Genomic DNA, 17,121 nt, shown 5'->3' with positions numbered 1-17,121 from the left:
AAAAAATGTTTTATCTTATAAAGAGTCTATGTTTGCCCTTATGACTAGGTGGAGTTTGATGGTAATATGAGCGATTATTGGGACTTTCTTGAGCACACAACAGACAGTGGGGCATTGATTTTTAGCAATTTAAGCAGTGTTGGAAACATTCAATTAGCATCAGACTCCTTGAATAAACCCAGAATTGCTTGGGCACTATTCTTTGAAAAGGGGGATGCAAAATTAAATAATATCAGCAATGGCAGTTGACCTGACCTGAATAGGCTTGAATGGCACTGCAAAAAATCTGAAGCCCAAACAGAAATCTCTGCCTAGCTTTTCCTTGGAGAGCAAGCAGACCCACATGCTGACACGGGGTGCTTTCTTACAGACACCAGCTGAAAGGGAGAAATACGGTGTGGTGATGTTGTGGTCAGAGATTTAAAATAACTTTTAATCAATGCATTGTGAGCTTTGAGACAGCTTTTTGAATGTATTCCAATACATTAAAAAGTTGGACCTGTGAATGGACACTGCAACTGTAACGGGAAGGGACCTTTATAAAAAAAAAATCACCAGAGAATACGTTAAAAGAAGGTGTATGCATCTCTTCTTTTCCTTTGGAGATGAATGTTGGGGACTCATTTTTTGTATCAGGAAGTCACAACAGGGAGCAAAAAACTCAACTTTCTTTTGGCTTGAATACTACTCTCTGTTGAGACTTATCAGGAGGCCCTAAACTAGCTTTAAGAGCCACTCCTCCAAGCTAAAGCTTTTTACCAGTGATTTAGCCCAGTTTGGAAAGACCGAAAAGCAGACTTACATCAAGAAGGGCATTTCGGCACATTTTGTGCCACAAATAGTCATACTTCTCCCTTTGAAGTTGAAGAGGACACAACCTGGAGATTAGATTAGATTAGATTGATAGATTAGATTAGATTGATAGATACTTTATTAATCCCCAAGGAGAAATTCACATACTCCAGCAACAGCATACTCAAATAAAATATTACATTAAAGAGTGATAACAATGCAGGTATACAGACAGACAATAACTTTGAATAATGTTAACGTTTACCCCCAACCCAAAGGTGGAATTGAAGAGTCGCATAGTGTGGGGGAGGAACAATCTCCTCAGTCTGTCAGTGGAGCAGGAAAGTGACAGCAGTCTGTCGCTGAAGCTGTTCCTCTGCCTGGAGATGATACTGTTTAGTGGATGCAGTGGATTCTCCATTATTGACAGTAAGCCAAGGAAGATGACACCACATAACAGACAAAGGACAACATAACGAAGACAAATAGTACTCTTCACTGCATGCAAAGTTTTGTGCTCAAACCTAAAGCCACAATAGGCAACACCACACACCACTGGAAAGTCTCTAATGCTACACTGAAATTCCAAAAGTAACACACTAAATCAAACATGTAAAAGCTCATCTATACTAATAAAAGGCAAAGCCCTCACTGACTGACTCACTCATCACTAATTCTCCAACTTCCCGTGTAGGTGGAAGGCTGAAATTTGGCAGGCTCATTCCTTACAGCTTGCTTACAAAAGTTAGGCAGGTTTCATTTCGAAATTGTACACGTAATGGTCATAACTGGAACCTCTTTTTTGTCCATATACTGTAATGGAGTGCAGCTCGACGGCCGTGGGCGGCGGAGTCGCGTATCGCGTCATCACGCCTCCTACGTAATCACGTGAACTGAAAACAAGGAACAGCCATGAAGAGCGCTGAAGAAAACATTCATTACACAATTGAGAAGGCAGCGAAACAATAAGAAGCGAGCGAGTGACGCATATGTAAACCGTAAGTTTAAATTAAGTTTATAGAAACGCTCCCCCTGCCGTTTGCAATACCATATTCACGAGATACAAGTTTAATGAGAAGACACGAGGTATAAACGAGACTTTGGATCACTTTGAAACAGAGTTAAAATTGCTGTAGCGAGAAACTTTTAAGTGCCGGGTCTTAGCTAACATTAAATAAAGCCATGGACATCGCAACATCACACAAGAGAGCGGCTCACGTCAACTGACTGAACACAGCACGAGTGATCACTTTGATGAATCAAACCTGTTCAAAAAACACATTACACAATTGATAAGGTACGAAAAGAATATGAAGCGACTGACGCATACAGGCATAAATTAAGTTCATAGACCTACAAAAGATTGCCATTTTTCTCCTGTACAACTATACGTTGCATTCTCAACAGTAAGCTTCCACGGCTTGGTCATATTCCAACCGGAGTGCTCAACTGACAACGTGGTATACAAAGACAACTATAACAATCGTAATAAATGAACAATGAAACAACAGAGAACCCGTGCCTTAAATAAAAAGGCTGTTTCCTTGGCAAAGCAAGGAAAAAGGATGGCCTTTTATGGTGTTCGTTTATAAAAACAATCGTAATAGACGAACAATAAACCACTACAGAACCGTGAAGCATGCAGAAAGGACTAATTAGTATATATGTGTAGATATGTAAATATATATATATATATATATATATATATATATATACATATATATATATATATGTGTGTATCTGTATATATGTGTGTATATGTAGATATGTATATATGTATATATATATGTTTGTGTCTCTGTGTGTGTGTGTGTGTGTGTGTATATATATATGACAGCAAAACTCATAACAATGACAACACAATTACATTGACAATCATGTTATGTTATTTTTAAAATGTTTCGTTTTCTTTTTCATAACCTCTTTAACACTCTACTTCTCCGCTGCGAAGCGTGGGTATTTTGCTAGTAAATCTATAAAACTAACAACTGAAAGTCTCTTCTGTGTTATATAGCTGTCCATCTCAGTGTTTATTAAGGTTTAAAAAAAAATAAAATTTAAACAAACTCAAGTTCTGGCACTTCCATAACCAGAGCAATCACTGAGACTAAGGCAGCTCTCTCTGTACGCCAGCTTTAGTGAGAATACAATAATTGTTTCATTAGTAGCAACATGACGGTCACTATTAATGGCATCAACACAAATCTCATTAATGAAGCAGACCCTCTGTACTCAACTGAGCTCAGTTGGACAGACTGTTACTGAGTTTTAAGAGGGTGTTTTACACTTGTCAGCATTATAAAACAATTCCTATTCTTCTCAATCGTTTCTCTCCCGCTGAATCCTAATTAGCTTTGTGCACCACCTTGCTTCACACGAGTACACTTCAAAATGGGAACATATCTTAAAATCTCATTTAGGGGCCATGCATGGGTCTTGCCTACAATGACTTTACTTATAACAGTGATAAAATGTTGTAGACTTGAACCACAGACATGGCCACTCTGGTCTTCAGATTCTACTGCAGCCTTACACAAAAGGGACAGGCCCATAGGTCATACTTGGCATACCTGCAAATCCCACCCTCTCATAGAACTATCCCACCCCCACCCTTCCAGACACCATCTAAGTCCTCAGAAGTTGTTTACTTCCTCGTTGCCTGGTGGATGACGTCTCTCAATGTGGCTACCACCACCCCAACTTCTCTTCAAAATCACTCATTATGTATTTAATTAACTATCCCCTAGCATTAACCGGTTTTCTGGACTTTAATCTCTCATCTATATGTTATTGCTATAAGGCTCTCTTCCCAGCACTTTGGTTCCTTGAATGTACACCCAGGCCCTTGAACATCTTTGGCATCAACTCAAAATATTTCATTTCACGCAGAAAAGCATCATTTTTATATTTTACAGATGGCGGTATGGCGGCACATTAGAGGATGTAACCCCACAGCCTCACACATTTAATGGCCTGAGTTTGAATCCCACACTGAAATGTCCAAGTAGAACCTACTCAATTCTTCCTATATCTGTGCAAGTTTTCCTCAGTATACATTGGTGTTCTTCCTGTAAATAACTGCCAGCTAGGTTTATTAGAGATTCCATATTAGTACTTTTAAGGTTGTAGATGGTTCTATCTCAGTGTCCAGAGCAGTTTTCCATCTTGCACCCAGTATACCAGCCACCTCATAACCCTGATCTAGATCAAGTGGCTTTCACAATGATTACAGTGACAGTGCAACCTAAATTGCAACTTTAGTGGTTAATCTTCAGGTTTGATTGTGTAAGGAAAGAACACATCACTACCTAGACAAAGATCCATCCACCTACAGTATTTTCTGAACAGACTTAGTTCTGTTTTAGGTTAGAAAAGGACCACATCCTACCCTAGTAACAGCAGGCACAAGCCAGGAACCAGCCATAGATGAGGCACCAATTTAAAGGTACATTCACACTCAACCCGACTACACAGACATGGGGAGGGATGTTCACAACCAATAAAGTAACCAGGCCAGGATTCAGACTATGAGGCAACAGTACAAATGACTGTATGTTGCCCAAAACATATGTGAAAATTACAGTACAGTAATTTAAAAAATTCCTAAACATTACAATCACTCTACATTTCATACATAGAAATACAGAATCTGTGACCATTACCTGAAAATTGTTTGAAACTACTAAAAATCGCTTTATGTATGCTGATAGTATTCTCCATTATTTTCTTTCGTTTTAAAAGAAGACATGAAAATCCACATGCCTGTGCAGTTTTGATGCACTATGCCAAGAGAATCCCATAGAAAAATATATAGTAATTTTGGACCTTTCAATAGATGGAGGCACTAACCAGTGTTACTTTCTGCTTTGTACTAAGTGGTGCCAGGATAGGCCCCCTACAATCCAACAATGAAGAAAACACATTTAGCCTGCTTAATCCAGTTCAGGGTAACCTGCTTAATCCAGTTCAGGGTACAGAATGTCTCAGGATATATCTAGCATAGCATGACCACAGATGTGCTGGAGTGGAGAGCAGATTCCTGGAGAAATATCATGTACACCTATAAACTACAGATGGCAGAATGAAAAGAGAGAAACACCTACAGATATCTTTCAGCCTTAAATACTTATCATTAATGACCTACATTAATATCCATCCATCCATTATCCAACCCGCTATATCCTAACTACAGGGTCACGGGGGTCTGCTGGAGCCAATCCCAGCCAATACAGGGCATAAGGCAGGAAACAAACCCCGGGCAGGGTGCCAGCCCACTGCAAGGCGCACACACACAGAGACACCAAGCACACACTAGGGACAATTTAGAATCGCCAATGCACCTAACCTGCATGTCTTTGGACTGTGGGAGGAAACTGGAGTACCTGCCGGGAGGACCTGGGAAGCGAACCCGGGTCTCCTAACTGTGAGGCAGCAGCGCTAACACTACGCCACCGTGCTGCCCCCTACATTAATATAAAACATAAAATTGAGCTAAGACCTCATGAGATTTTCAGTGTGAACTTAGATTTTAATTGATTCTCTTGTGCAAAACATCAAAAAATTAAATGTGTAGCACTGAAACAAACTCGGTAAGATCTTGTGTCAAACAAAAACGGCTGACTGCTGGAAAGCATTTTCAGTTATTGCACTTTAGCTTCTTAACCATTATTGTATACATAATGTTTGAACCTCTTTCATAATTCTGTGGTCACTGTACAGTACAATGTTAATACTTGCATAAAACAGTTGAAAGGCAAGAAACATTTTAATAGCTGCTAAATTACAATCACAGGTATAGCTCTCATTGCATTTTTGTAGGATACACCGCTGGTACTATAGCAAGTTCATGAAAAGCAGTGAAACAGGAGGGTGAAGAGAGAAAAATTTTTTTAAAATGTCAGTTCCTCCATGTACATGGACCCTGTATACATATGAAGTTCTGACTACATATTCTTAACCATCCATAAAAATGTTCAGATTGACCATCCCCTTTAAAAAACTGACCATCACAAACAAGAATGTATGTGTGCAGGGGTGTGCTCTGCAAAAAACATTCACACCCTGCACGCATGGCTTCAAACCACAGGTCCACCCACGGTTTGTTGACAAGAGCCAAGATTTACCAACTTAGACAGATCTTAACCAAGGAAAGCTACAAGACTACTTCTTCCCCACCCTCAGCCTACAGAAAGAACAGACTTTTTGGCAACAGGTAAAACAAGGGTCTACAGTCTAGAAGAGGGGTTCTCCAATTCAGTCCTTGTGTAGCTTGTAGCACCTAGTTTTCATTCTAACCAGTAACCCCAAACGGATGTGTCAGCTTTACAATTAAGGGGCAAACTCCAAAGAGAAAGGCAAATTAAAGTGTTTAAAGCAATGGCAAAAAATTACAAGTTTCTAAATTTAATCTAAAAAGCATATAAGACAGACCAGGGGCCTCATGTATAACAGCATGCATAGAATTCACACTAAAACATGGCATACGGACAAAAGCAGAAATGTGTGTATGCACAAAAAAAATCCAGATGCATAAATCGGTGTGTACGGCAACTTCCCCGTTCTTCCGCTACATAAATCCTGGTCAGTGCAAATGTAGTGCACGCACCTGCCACCCCACCCCAACTCCTCCCAGAGTTACTCTTCTTTGAATATGCGAATCAATATAAATAGCTCCTTAATTTCAGCATTCTGTGAAAAGACAATGGCAAAAGCATGGGGAAAATAGTATGTTTTTTTCCTTGCCTCCACTTGGAATTCGCTGAAATTCTTTTATTGGTTGGTTTAAACAGTGGTATAAACAACAAAAGAGAAGTTGATGAAGTGAAAGAGTGGTGTAGAAACTTGAAAGTTCAGAAGTCACACAGTGCCCGAAATGAAAATGTCAGCTATTAAAGTCGCCATGAAAAGGCGAATTGTAACCCACCCTCTGAGTATCATATGGTGGGTTAAAAAAGGAACGGAGAGGAAAAAAAAAAAAAAAGATAATGGAAAAAGTCAATTTCCAGTTTAATAAGGTAGTTTTTTTATTAAAGTAGAATGATGTAAACTTCACCTTAAAATTGTTTAATTTACTAGTTAATCAAATCCCATCACAACGCAAGTAGCACGTTAAATGCTTCGCATTCTACGTGTTCTGTGTGTGTGAATCACTACATGCTTCTTAAATAGACTCTCTTACGCCAACAGGATACATTACATTTATGATATTACAGCTCTCTGAACAACTTAAATACTAAGATGTATACTTCATATCCTTTTCATGATTGGAATTAAAGCATGTATAAAATATGGGGGCCTGATGGTGCAGTGGTAGCAATGAGCTTGTGCTCCATCCAGAGATTGTTCCTGCCTCCCACAAGATGCTTGCTGTGCCATGCACGACACTCAATGAAATAGGTAGTACTCCTCCAATAAACTCTTTCAAACATACCAAAGCACAATTCCTATCCTTCCTTTTCTTTCTCCAAGTAACCAATCACCACACAATCAGCTCTGTAATAAATGTCCAGTCATCTGTAAGCTTAGAATGCAGATTCTTCAAAACTTAAGAAACATTGAAATATCTTCATAGTACATATTTTATTATTCCATCCAGGGTTGTGCCAGTCCCAGCAAGCATACCGCCCCGCAGGAACAATCCCTGAACGGGGCACCAGTTCATTGCTACTGCTGCGCAACCGTGCCCACATGTTTAACAGCAGTATACATTTAAATGATGTTACATTTCTATATAATGTAATATTTTTAAGATGAAATGCAGTAAAGTATGTATATCAAGAGCTCCAAGAAGATAGCACATGGAAATCTAAATCGGCTTAGAAACCGATCATCTGTAAATACACACTCTTCTATTGAATTCCTTTATTGTTATTGTATGGTACAATGAGATTCAATATGCAAATCCTCAGTAAACATTTTCCTATAACACCAATAAAAGATTAACAATGAAAAATACACATAAGTGGCTCAGGTTGCACAATATTACAACTGTACAGTAGTTCAAATTTACAGTGAGGTAATTGTACTTAAGTATAAGCAATTCTACCGGGAGCACTTGAACTGATTGAGTGCGTTTGTAGCTCTTGGGATGAAACTTTCTGAACAGCAAGGTCCCTACAGGAAAGGCTCTGAAGCATTTGCTGAATGGGAGCTGTTCAAATAGACTGTGCCCCATGGCTGAGGCAGCAGGTGCTTGAAAGCTCTATCCCACTAATTCTCTCTGCTCCCGACACAGTGCACAGTAGAGTCTTTCCAATCAGCTGCTTTACAGCTGTGATTCCATTCTCAGATACAGTGGGTTAAAATACTTTCCGTACACCACTCAGAGTAACACTAAAGCAGCTGTTTGGCCATTCCGTGCACCATAATATGGTTACAGGTTGATTACAATCAGATACCTTAAACTAATAAACGATGTGGTTAATTTCAGTGTATTTGATAATGCCGTATCAGGCATGTCAATCTAAAAAATAAAGGAAACCACACAGGAACAGCACCACTGCGTTGACACTGGGCGCTGCCAGTTTGCAAAACAGAGCTGAAAACTTGCTTATCCAATGGATTGAGCTGGCGTGAGAATGTGCGTGGCTTTATGCCAAGTTTAGTTTTTATAAATCGCGGTGAGAGCATGGAAACGGGCATATGCAACATTTTTGTGCATATGTACAGTTTATACATGAAGCCCTAACTAATTATCATTGAGGTGCAAGCCATAATAGTACCCCAGAACTAAACTTAAGAACCTCTATTATAGGCATAAGGAAACAGTCATGAACACTTTATGTCTTGGGGTGGGGCAGGTGTGTACTCTCCAAAAGCTGCCCCTTAATTGATAATTTAAAAAAAAAAAAACAACACTATTTCAGGTGAACCACATGACTACCAATGTAAAATTGTTTGGCATAAAAGCTTAATGCATTTGCAGTTTCAAAAATTGATTTATAGGTTTATAGGGTTATTGTAACATGTACATAGTATAGTGAAATTCTTACATGCATGTGATACTCTGCCACCATGATTTGTGAGCAGAGCTACCTTACCTTAAACCGTGCAATATTCACAATTTGATAGGTGGGTGGGAGGTAAAAAAAAATTGCAGTAGACTCCTTTTGCAGAATTTAGTCTTCAAACCAAAGAGACTGCTAGTACAAATATCTACATAAATTAAACAAGTCTCCCAGCATGTCAATGCTTCGTAGGATGGCAGTTTATAAGAACTTAAAAGGTTTAACCTCTTATAAATTTATGTACACACTGCACATTTCAATCACATTCACTTTTGATTACATCAGCCCACGTAAACAGTTTACTCCACCTACATGTGTTGCTGTTCCGAGTAAGTGGACCAAATCACCACTTTAATACATCTTAGTAAATTGCTTAAGTCATTTTATCTGGAGTGGAAGGCATGCAGCTGTTCAAAAAGGTTTAGTAAAAAAAAAAAAAAACCTCATGACAAGAGAAAAATTTATGGGGGTGAGAAGAGGTAAATTTTACTTGCTTATGACATATATACACACCCCCCAAAAACAAAAATCGAGGCGAACTTTCCTTTGGAGAGCTATTTACAGCTACAATCATGGCTGAAATTATCGGCACCCCTGGAATTTTCCCAGAAAATGCACAGTTTCTCCCAGAAAATTGTTGCAATTGCAAATGTTTTGGTATACACGTTTATTTCCTTTATGTGCATTGGAACAACACAAAAAAACAGAAAAAAGCCAAATCTGACATCATGTCACCCAGAACTCCAAAAATGGGCTGGACAAAATTATTGGCACCTTTTCAAAATTGTGGGTAAATTGTTTTATTTCAAGCATATGATGCCCGTTTGAACTCGCCTGTGGCAAGAAACAGGTGCTGGCAATATAGCAATCACACCTGAAGCCAGTTAAAATGGAGAAAAGGTGACTCAACCTTTCTGTTGTGTGTCCGAGTGTGCCACACTAAGCATGGAGAACAAAGAAGAGTAGAGAATTGTCGGAGGACTTGAGAACAAATTGTGGAAAAATATCAACAATCTCAAGGCTACAAGTCCATCTCCAGAGATCTTCATGTTCCTTTGTCCACAACATAATCAAGTTCACAACACATAGCACTGTAGCTAATCTCCCTGGATGTGGACGGAAGAGAAAAATTGATAAAAGACTGCAACGAAGGATAGTCCGAATGGTGGATAAACAGCCCCAATCAACTTTGAAAACATGCAGACTCAGGGTGCAACAGTGTCAGCTCAAACTATCCGTCGACATCTGAACAAAATGAAATGCTATGGCAGGAGAACCAGGAGGACCCCACTGCTGACACAGAAAGCCAGACTGGAGTTTGGCTAAATGTACTTGAAGCCAAAATCCTTCTGGGCGAACGTCTTGTGGACAGAGGAGACCAAGGTAGAGCTTTTTGGTTAAGCTCATCATTCTACTGTTTACAGAAAAAAACTGAATGAGGCCTACGAAGAAAACAACACAGTACCTACAGTCAAACATGGTGGAGGTTCGAAGATGTTTTGCTGCCTCTGGCACTGGATGCCTTGACTGTGTGCAAGGCATCATGAAATCTGAAGACTACCAAAAGATATTGGGGCACAATGTAGGGCCCAGTGTTAGAAAGCTGGGTCTGCATCAGAGGTCATGGGAGTTTCAGCAGGACAATGACCCCAAACATACAGTACCTCTAAAAGCACTCAGAAATGGTTGAAGACAAAGCACTCAGAAATGGTTGAAGACAAAGCGCTGGATAGTTCTGAAGTGGCCAGCAATGAGTCCGGATCTAAATCCGATTGAACACTTATGGAGAGAATTTTTGCTGTTGGGAGAAGGCATCCTTCAAATCTGAGAGACCTTGAGCAGTTTGCAAAAGAAGAGTGGTCGGATATTTCAGTTGAGAAGTGTAACAAGCTTGTTGGTTATAGGAAGCACTTGATTTCAGTTATTTTTTCCAAAGGGCGTGCAACCAAATATTAAGTTGAGGGTGCCAATAATTTTGTCCAGCCCGGTTTGAGTTGTGCGAGATGTCAGATTCAGCTTTTTTTGTTTGTGTTGTTCCAATGCACAAAGGAAATAAATGTGTATACCAAAACATTTGTAATTGCAACAATTTTCTAGGAGAAATGGTGCATTTTCTGGGAAAATTCCAGGGGTGCCGATAATTTCGGCCATGACTGTACTTGACAACTACCAGCTCCTATCCAAAGTCCAAAAGCAACTCAAGCAGTCATTTTATGGCCCAACTGCTTCAGCATTCTAAATTTAGGGCAACCAGTACAAGTCATCTTTTAAGATGCTACAGTTAATATATTGTAACCTTTTAATCTGGGTTCCTCAGTGTTAACCAATTATATCCAGTGAAAAAGCAATCTTAGGACTCAAGTCTACTCTATTCTTAATATATCCAAATATTAACTTTGTAGATTAGGGGGTCAAAAGTAATCCCCAGTTCTCATTTGACAAACCCCACAATTGGGTCAGTGGGTGGGGGTTTTGGATAAGAAATTGGTTGCAACCTTAAACATCACATAAGCTAAACACACAAGGTTGTGTTCCATCAACACATACTTGGTTATTCCACTTCTTAAATCACAAATTATATACGGACAGTCAAGGTGCTCTTTCTGGACAGAAGATCAATAGAAGATAAATCTTAGTCTAAAGCAAAAAATAAAAAAAGTAAAACACACAGGGTCCAAACACTTGAATCTCATCTAATACCCTTTGGTCAACAAGGAAGTACAATACTTCTTCCCTTGATTAAACACTACTTGATAAAAGCAATCTGAGATCAAGCAAGAGGTCTGAAAATTTAAGCAGGCAAGTTTGCCATTTCAAAACAAGCCAATTATGCTTGAAATATTTAATCCAAACAGAAGGAGTATTTTCTTGAACATAGCATGCAGCTTTCACGGTTTACATTTGTGAACATGTACAAAGACTAATTTCAAATTTATAGCATACTGGGCTCTAAAAATGCATTGAGTACTGCGATATGAAAATCTAATAAGGCACATTTGATATCTTAAAAGGATAAGTACTTTTGAGAGAAAGGCACCCTACAACCCATTTCTACTTGTAGCAATTACTGTAAGTGATATACAGACAATGTTTGCTAATCTAAAAGGTTTCTAAAAAAGACCTCACAAAAAGTGACGATGCTACAACTGGAATTTCAAAAGTTGTAAGAAAAAGCAACCGTTAGACTGCCACATTCACACCTATAAAACATGATAAAGTCAAGCATTGAAAAGTGCAAAAACTTTATTACTACAATATGAGAAAATTAAAATGTTAAATAAATAATCTTTAGAACTCTTGAGATTGGACATCCCTTTCACCATCTTCCTGAAATGATTTTTTGGTCTTTTTAGGGAGAAGTTGAGCCTGAATATTGGGCAAAACACCTCCTTCAGCTATAGTCACTCCCCCAAGCAGTCTGTGCAGTTCCTCATCATTCCGCACTGCTAGCTGGATGTGCCTGGGAAGAATCCTCAGTTTTTTGTTGTCTCTTGCTGCATTGCCTGCAAGCTCCAGAACTTCTGCAGTCAAGTAGTCCAGGACAGCAGCCAAATAAACTGCAGCACCGGTACCTACCCTCTCTGCATAATTCCCTTTCTTCAGCAGTCTGTGGATTCTGCCGACAGGGAACTGAACTCCTGCTCTAGAGGATTTGCTTTTGACTTTCATTTTAGGTTTTGGGACAGCCTTCTTTCCACGACCAGACATTTTTCAGGCCTTTGAAATAAAGACAAAACAAAGCCAGTTAGCCATAAAAATTTCCTTCTGACAATCTACACCATTATCCTCCAAAGTTCATAATGAAGCCAAATGAAAAGCAATGACAATGCACTTACCATTTGTTTTCACGTTTCTCACAAAGGGCTATTGGAGCCTGAATGTGGTGAAACTCAATGGCGAGATTGAGAGAAGTTCAGTCTAACCTGCAAACTTTGGTCTAAAATTGGCCTAAACATTTTGCATTTTAAATATGAGCCAACAGTATATCACTAATAGTTAAAGGAGAATTTCAGTGTAGCAGACAGTTTTTCTTTAAAAAAAAAAAAAAAAAATTGTGAATGTTAAGACTACTTGCATAATCTTTACAGCACTACCTTCATTGGTTTAATGGTGTGGTATATCAATGGCAAGGGCTAAATTTAAAAAAAAAAAAGAAAAGTGACTCACACAATGGAGTATAGCCTTTAAAAACAATGGCCTGCATGACATTTGCTACAAGAAAGTTTTTTTCAAGTGGTTACTTTGAAATTCCAGACTGCAAGTTGATATGCAAGATGGACTAGGCATTCCCAATAGCACAATGATGAACAGAACAGTCAATGTACATCAACAATGAATGATGCACATCAAATATGATTAAATTAAAGAAGTAACAAATTACTTCCTTCAATAAATCCTTTGGTTGGCCCAATATCATACTTTACAAAACTTGTCAAGACAATTTTATTTCCCATTCCCAAGTGCTTCCCAGGTCCTGCCTTAAATGTTAAATCAACTTCCAGTGTCCTGGAGGACAAGTGCCATTAAGTGGATAATTCAAATTTAAATGGATGCCTCCCACTTTAAAGCTAGTTTAATTTGGGCACCTAGTGTATCAGTTCATCTTTAAAATTTCTATGGGGCTGGTCTCTCACTATGTACTCAAGAGTACATGGAATAATTAACCCTAGGCAGGATTCCAATCTATCATGGGAGTTAAAGCAAGAAAACCCCCCAGACAATTTATATATATATATATATATATAAAAAAACCACCAAATAGTGGCACAATAAAACACATCCAAGCAGCACATTTCAAAGTGTCCCTAGTTCTTTATTTTGAAAATCATTCTTGTATGTAGCAAAATAAACTGAAATCTTTAATGTATGGTATAGGCTACCTAGCAGGACACAAAGATTTAGGATGCCTGGTCTTGGCTGGTGTTACTGTATGCAACAAGAGCCCTTTTAAAATCAAACACTGGTATTTCACAAATCTATTATCTATTCATGGTCAGTTACTGTGTGGGGTCTGTTATGGATCTAACTTCATAAAAGTTGTAAAACGCATGTGGATGGATCTTGTTGGAACCAAAAATGGTCTTCCTATAGCATCACTCTGAAGAACTACTTTGGACCTTTGAGTGCACAAAAGAGCACACTCAGGATCCATCCCACTCCCACCATTCTGAAGCCACCCTCAAATCAAACCAACTTAGTCCTGTTCAGGAACAAGGAGAGAACTACAGTCCTTCTCAGAGGCTTGGGCACAAGATAGAAAGAAAAACCTGGTAGGAGCTCCATGCCATCTCACCATTTCAGGGCAACCTATATTAACTAGTTACTGTTAAGTTGACCCAATGATTGTATGTGCATATTAGAATGCAAATCAGCTTTGCTTCCACCGTGAGACCAACATTGCCAGATTGTGGTGATGCAATAAACCAATTCATAATTCTATCACAATACAACATGTGAAGCCTCCCTCTACAAACACCATGCACCAGCAAGAACCCTCCCAGAAAGAGGACCAGCTCTTTACAAGTCACTTCAAGATTCTCGTGTAAGTGTTAAAAAATTTTCACTGCAGTAACTCATACTGCAAGGAGTGCAAGGTAGTCACCTTCATGAATAAAGATGAAGCACAGAACAAGGACTGATGTTTAACATAAGTGTAAAGTAAAAAGAACAGTCCTATAAAAAAGTGCACCTATTGTACTCTTCAAGTACTCATATCAGCAAGATACATCTCCAAGAATACTAGAATATAACTTACAGCCACAGCTGTACTGCTACATTTAAACTGTATCCCAAGTCCAATGTTTTACATTATATTGTAAGTTTAATCTTATGAACAAAAATTGAAAAGTTTGAAACAATACAGTTAAACTTTGCTTTTAGTTGGTTTACATACTGCTTTTTTTTTTTTTTTTTTTAGGATAAATATTTGCTCAGACTGCCATACCAGCCATTACACGGGTAGCACATTTTGATTTAAGACTCTGCAGGACTTTCAAAAGCTTTTACCAAATAGCCAAAGGTCTATTTGCGTTTGAGTTCCCCCCCCCCCCCCCCCCCCCCCCCCGCCAAGTTTAAAACTAATAAATGCTGCGAGTGCAGGGCAGCCAGGTCCTGCAAAAATTCCAACCGTAATGGCGACTTAAAACCTGTAATGGCGCTAGAAAGCAGCTCAATGAATGATTTTCCCTTTTCACCACAATACATAATATGATAATGAAGATCAGGGTTCTTGGGGCAGGTAAATTTCTCCCCCTTGGAGTTTTTAGCAGTGCTTTACGTAATATGCTATTTAAGTATGCGGGTGCCACTTGGCGTTTCAAACAGGAAGAGGAGATAAGGCATGTGGTGGCATTGGTGTTTACAGCTTAAAGTGCTAGAACTCGGCCACTGACGCAGAATCACGTTTATCTGAAATTGCTTTTTCAAAGTAACCCAAAAAGACATACCTGACATTTTTACCTGTGGAACCATTTTCTAAATAGCCCAGTTTGCTGGAAAAAATGCATCTGGCAACCCTATGCGGGAATAATTTTATGCAGTTTAATATTCTTAATGTAGCGTTTAAGAAACTTGATCATGGCTACTGGAAAGGCATCTTTCACTAAAAATCACCCATTTAAATTCTTACATGATTCTCAAGCGTATAAATACAAAATAATATCTCAAAAAGTGGATGTTAACATTGTCTTCTTAAGAATTACTTAATTTGACATCAACGATTTTGTGCAGTGCCTCCCGTCAGTATGAAAGAACACTTGTACAGGAGAGGAGTCATCTTGATGTAAAGTTATGCAAGATGTAGAGCATTTGGGGAGATTCCTAATTTTTGGCACACTAGATCCAAACAAAATCCTCATTTTAGGCCATTTCTAGAACGTTTTTTTTGCAGGAAGTTACACCATTGTGTTAAATGTAAATAAAAATGCAAAAAAGTAAAAATGAAAAAGATTTGAAACTGCATACTACTAATGGCATAAGTGATGTCAAGAACAAAACTTTGAAATAATTGTGATGGGGATGTGCAGTGTCATTTTATACTATTTCAAGGTTGCTAATCATGATTATGATAATACTTTACACTCTTGATTCTTTACCATTGGCCCTAGCTTTCTAGGGGTCATTCCCATAACGTTAAGAGACAAGATTTTAACATTAAGAATGTTGGGATCATTTTAGATTTCAACGTCAGTAGTTATGAATATTTTTAAATCTTTGGGGATCCAACCCTCCATGGGCCACTATAAGATGTAAAATGACAATTTTCTATTAAGTCGTGAATATTTAGACTTTAAACATTCTTCATGAATAATTGCATTTCTTATGAACACCCCAAATTAGGGCGGCTTAAATTACATTGACATTTTTATATTAGCTGCGGTTTTACATTTATTTGCTTTATAAAAAAAAAAAAAAAAAAAAACTAACCTAGCCAATCTGTTGGTTGGGAATATTACGGACAGGCCAGGCCTCCTCCTAAACGCCACCAATGTCGATTGGCAGTATCATTTGTCCCTCTGCGATTATGCAGGCACTTAAACCAGGGAAGTAGCCTACCGCAGAATAGCTTCCGCCCGTAAAGCGGACTTGAGAATCAATTAGGTTACGTTTTCGCCTTCGAAAATTGTATTCTTTCATGTCCCAAAACCACGCAAGTCATCTTAAAATCAGTTCTAAATGGACTCTGAATGAGCTGGTGGGAGACGCGGCGGCAACAGCTGAACGATAGCACCCACCATTTATAGAGTTGGCAGAAAGTCGAAAGGCTGCACTGTCTGAACTAAGGCGGGTGGGGGGCTCAAAGCAAAGCAAGGCTCTTGAGACTGGACATCCCTTTCACCATCTTCCTTAAAATTCAAGCCGATTGCATTTAAAATAAAACGTCAAGCTTTTAATAAGGAAGGCAAAGTGGTAATAGAAACAGAATATGGTACTACTTGGCAAATTCTCTGCAGATTGCGAAGAGATGACCCCAACCGTGTCAATATTGTACACTCACCTCAAACTTTTCCACAACCCCCCAGAAAGACAGTTTACTACGCGCCACTATGGGCGCAGCCGACTTCAGGTACGTTTTAAGCATTGCTCCACCTGTTTTCTCTTCTCGGATTGGCGTGTCGTGTGCCGATTAGTTTAATTGCTCAGAGATGTTTAACTTAATGTCTTAACAAGGACGCATTTGTTAAATGACACAATTTTGACATCTTCTCTGCCACCTATTCTCCGTCTCAACTGTGCCGTCATCAACTCCTTGAAAATACACAATGTTAAGAATTAAAGAGATGTTCATAAACTCGACGTTTAGCGCAAGCCATTTGTCTTATTT

The 17,121-nt window shown here is 38.8% G+C and overlaps 1 protein-coding gene across 1 annotated transcript; it reads right to left on the bottom strand.

Annotated features, from left to right (window-relative positions):
* Positions 1-12,023: 12,023 nt before the first annotated feature.
* On the bottom strand, positions 12,024-16,891 carry LOC114651401 (late histone H2A.2.2-like). Its single transcript, XM_028801293.2, has 2 exons — positions 16,795-16,891; positions 12,024-12,515 (listed from the first exon to the last, which is right to left on the bottom strand). Exon 2 carries the CDS (start codon positions 12,504-12,506, stop codon positions 12,087-12,089), a length of 420 nt encoding a protein of 139 aa, XP_028657126.1. The 5' UTR covers positions 12,507-12,515; positions 16,795-16,891; the 3' UTR covers positions 12,024-12,086.
* Positions 16,892-17,121: the final 230 nt, after the last annotated feature.

The sequence above is a fragment of the Erpetoichthys calabaricus genome, chromosome 4, assembly GCF_900747795.2.
Source record: "Erpetoichthys calabaricus chromosome 4, fErpCal1.3, whole genome shotgun sequence".
Lineage (NCBI taxonomy): Eukaryota > Metazoa > Chordata > Cladistia > Polypteriformes > Polypteridae > Erpetoichthys > Erpetoichthys calabaricus.
This window is presented reverse-complemented; position numbering and strand designations above follow the sequence as displayed.

Bases quoted from the DNA above. Each gene is read 5' to 3' on its own strand.
- LOC114651401 (XM_028801293.2), bottom strand. From the start codon at position 12,506: ATGTCTGGTCGTGGAAAGAAGGCTGTCCCAAAACCTAAAATGAAAGTC.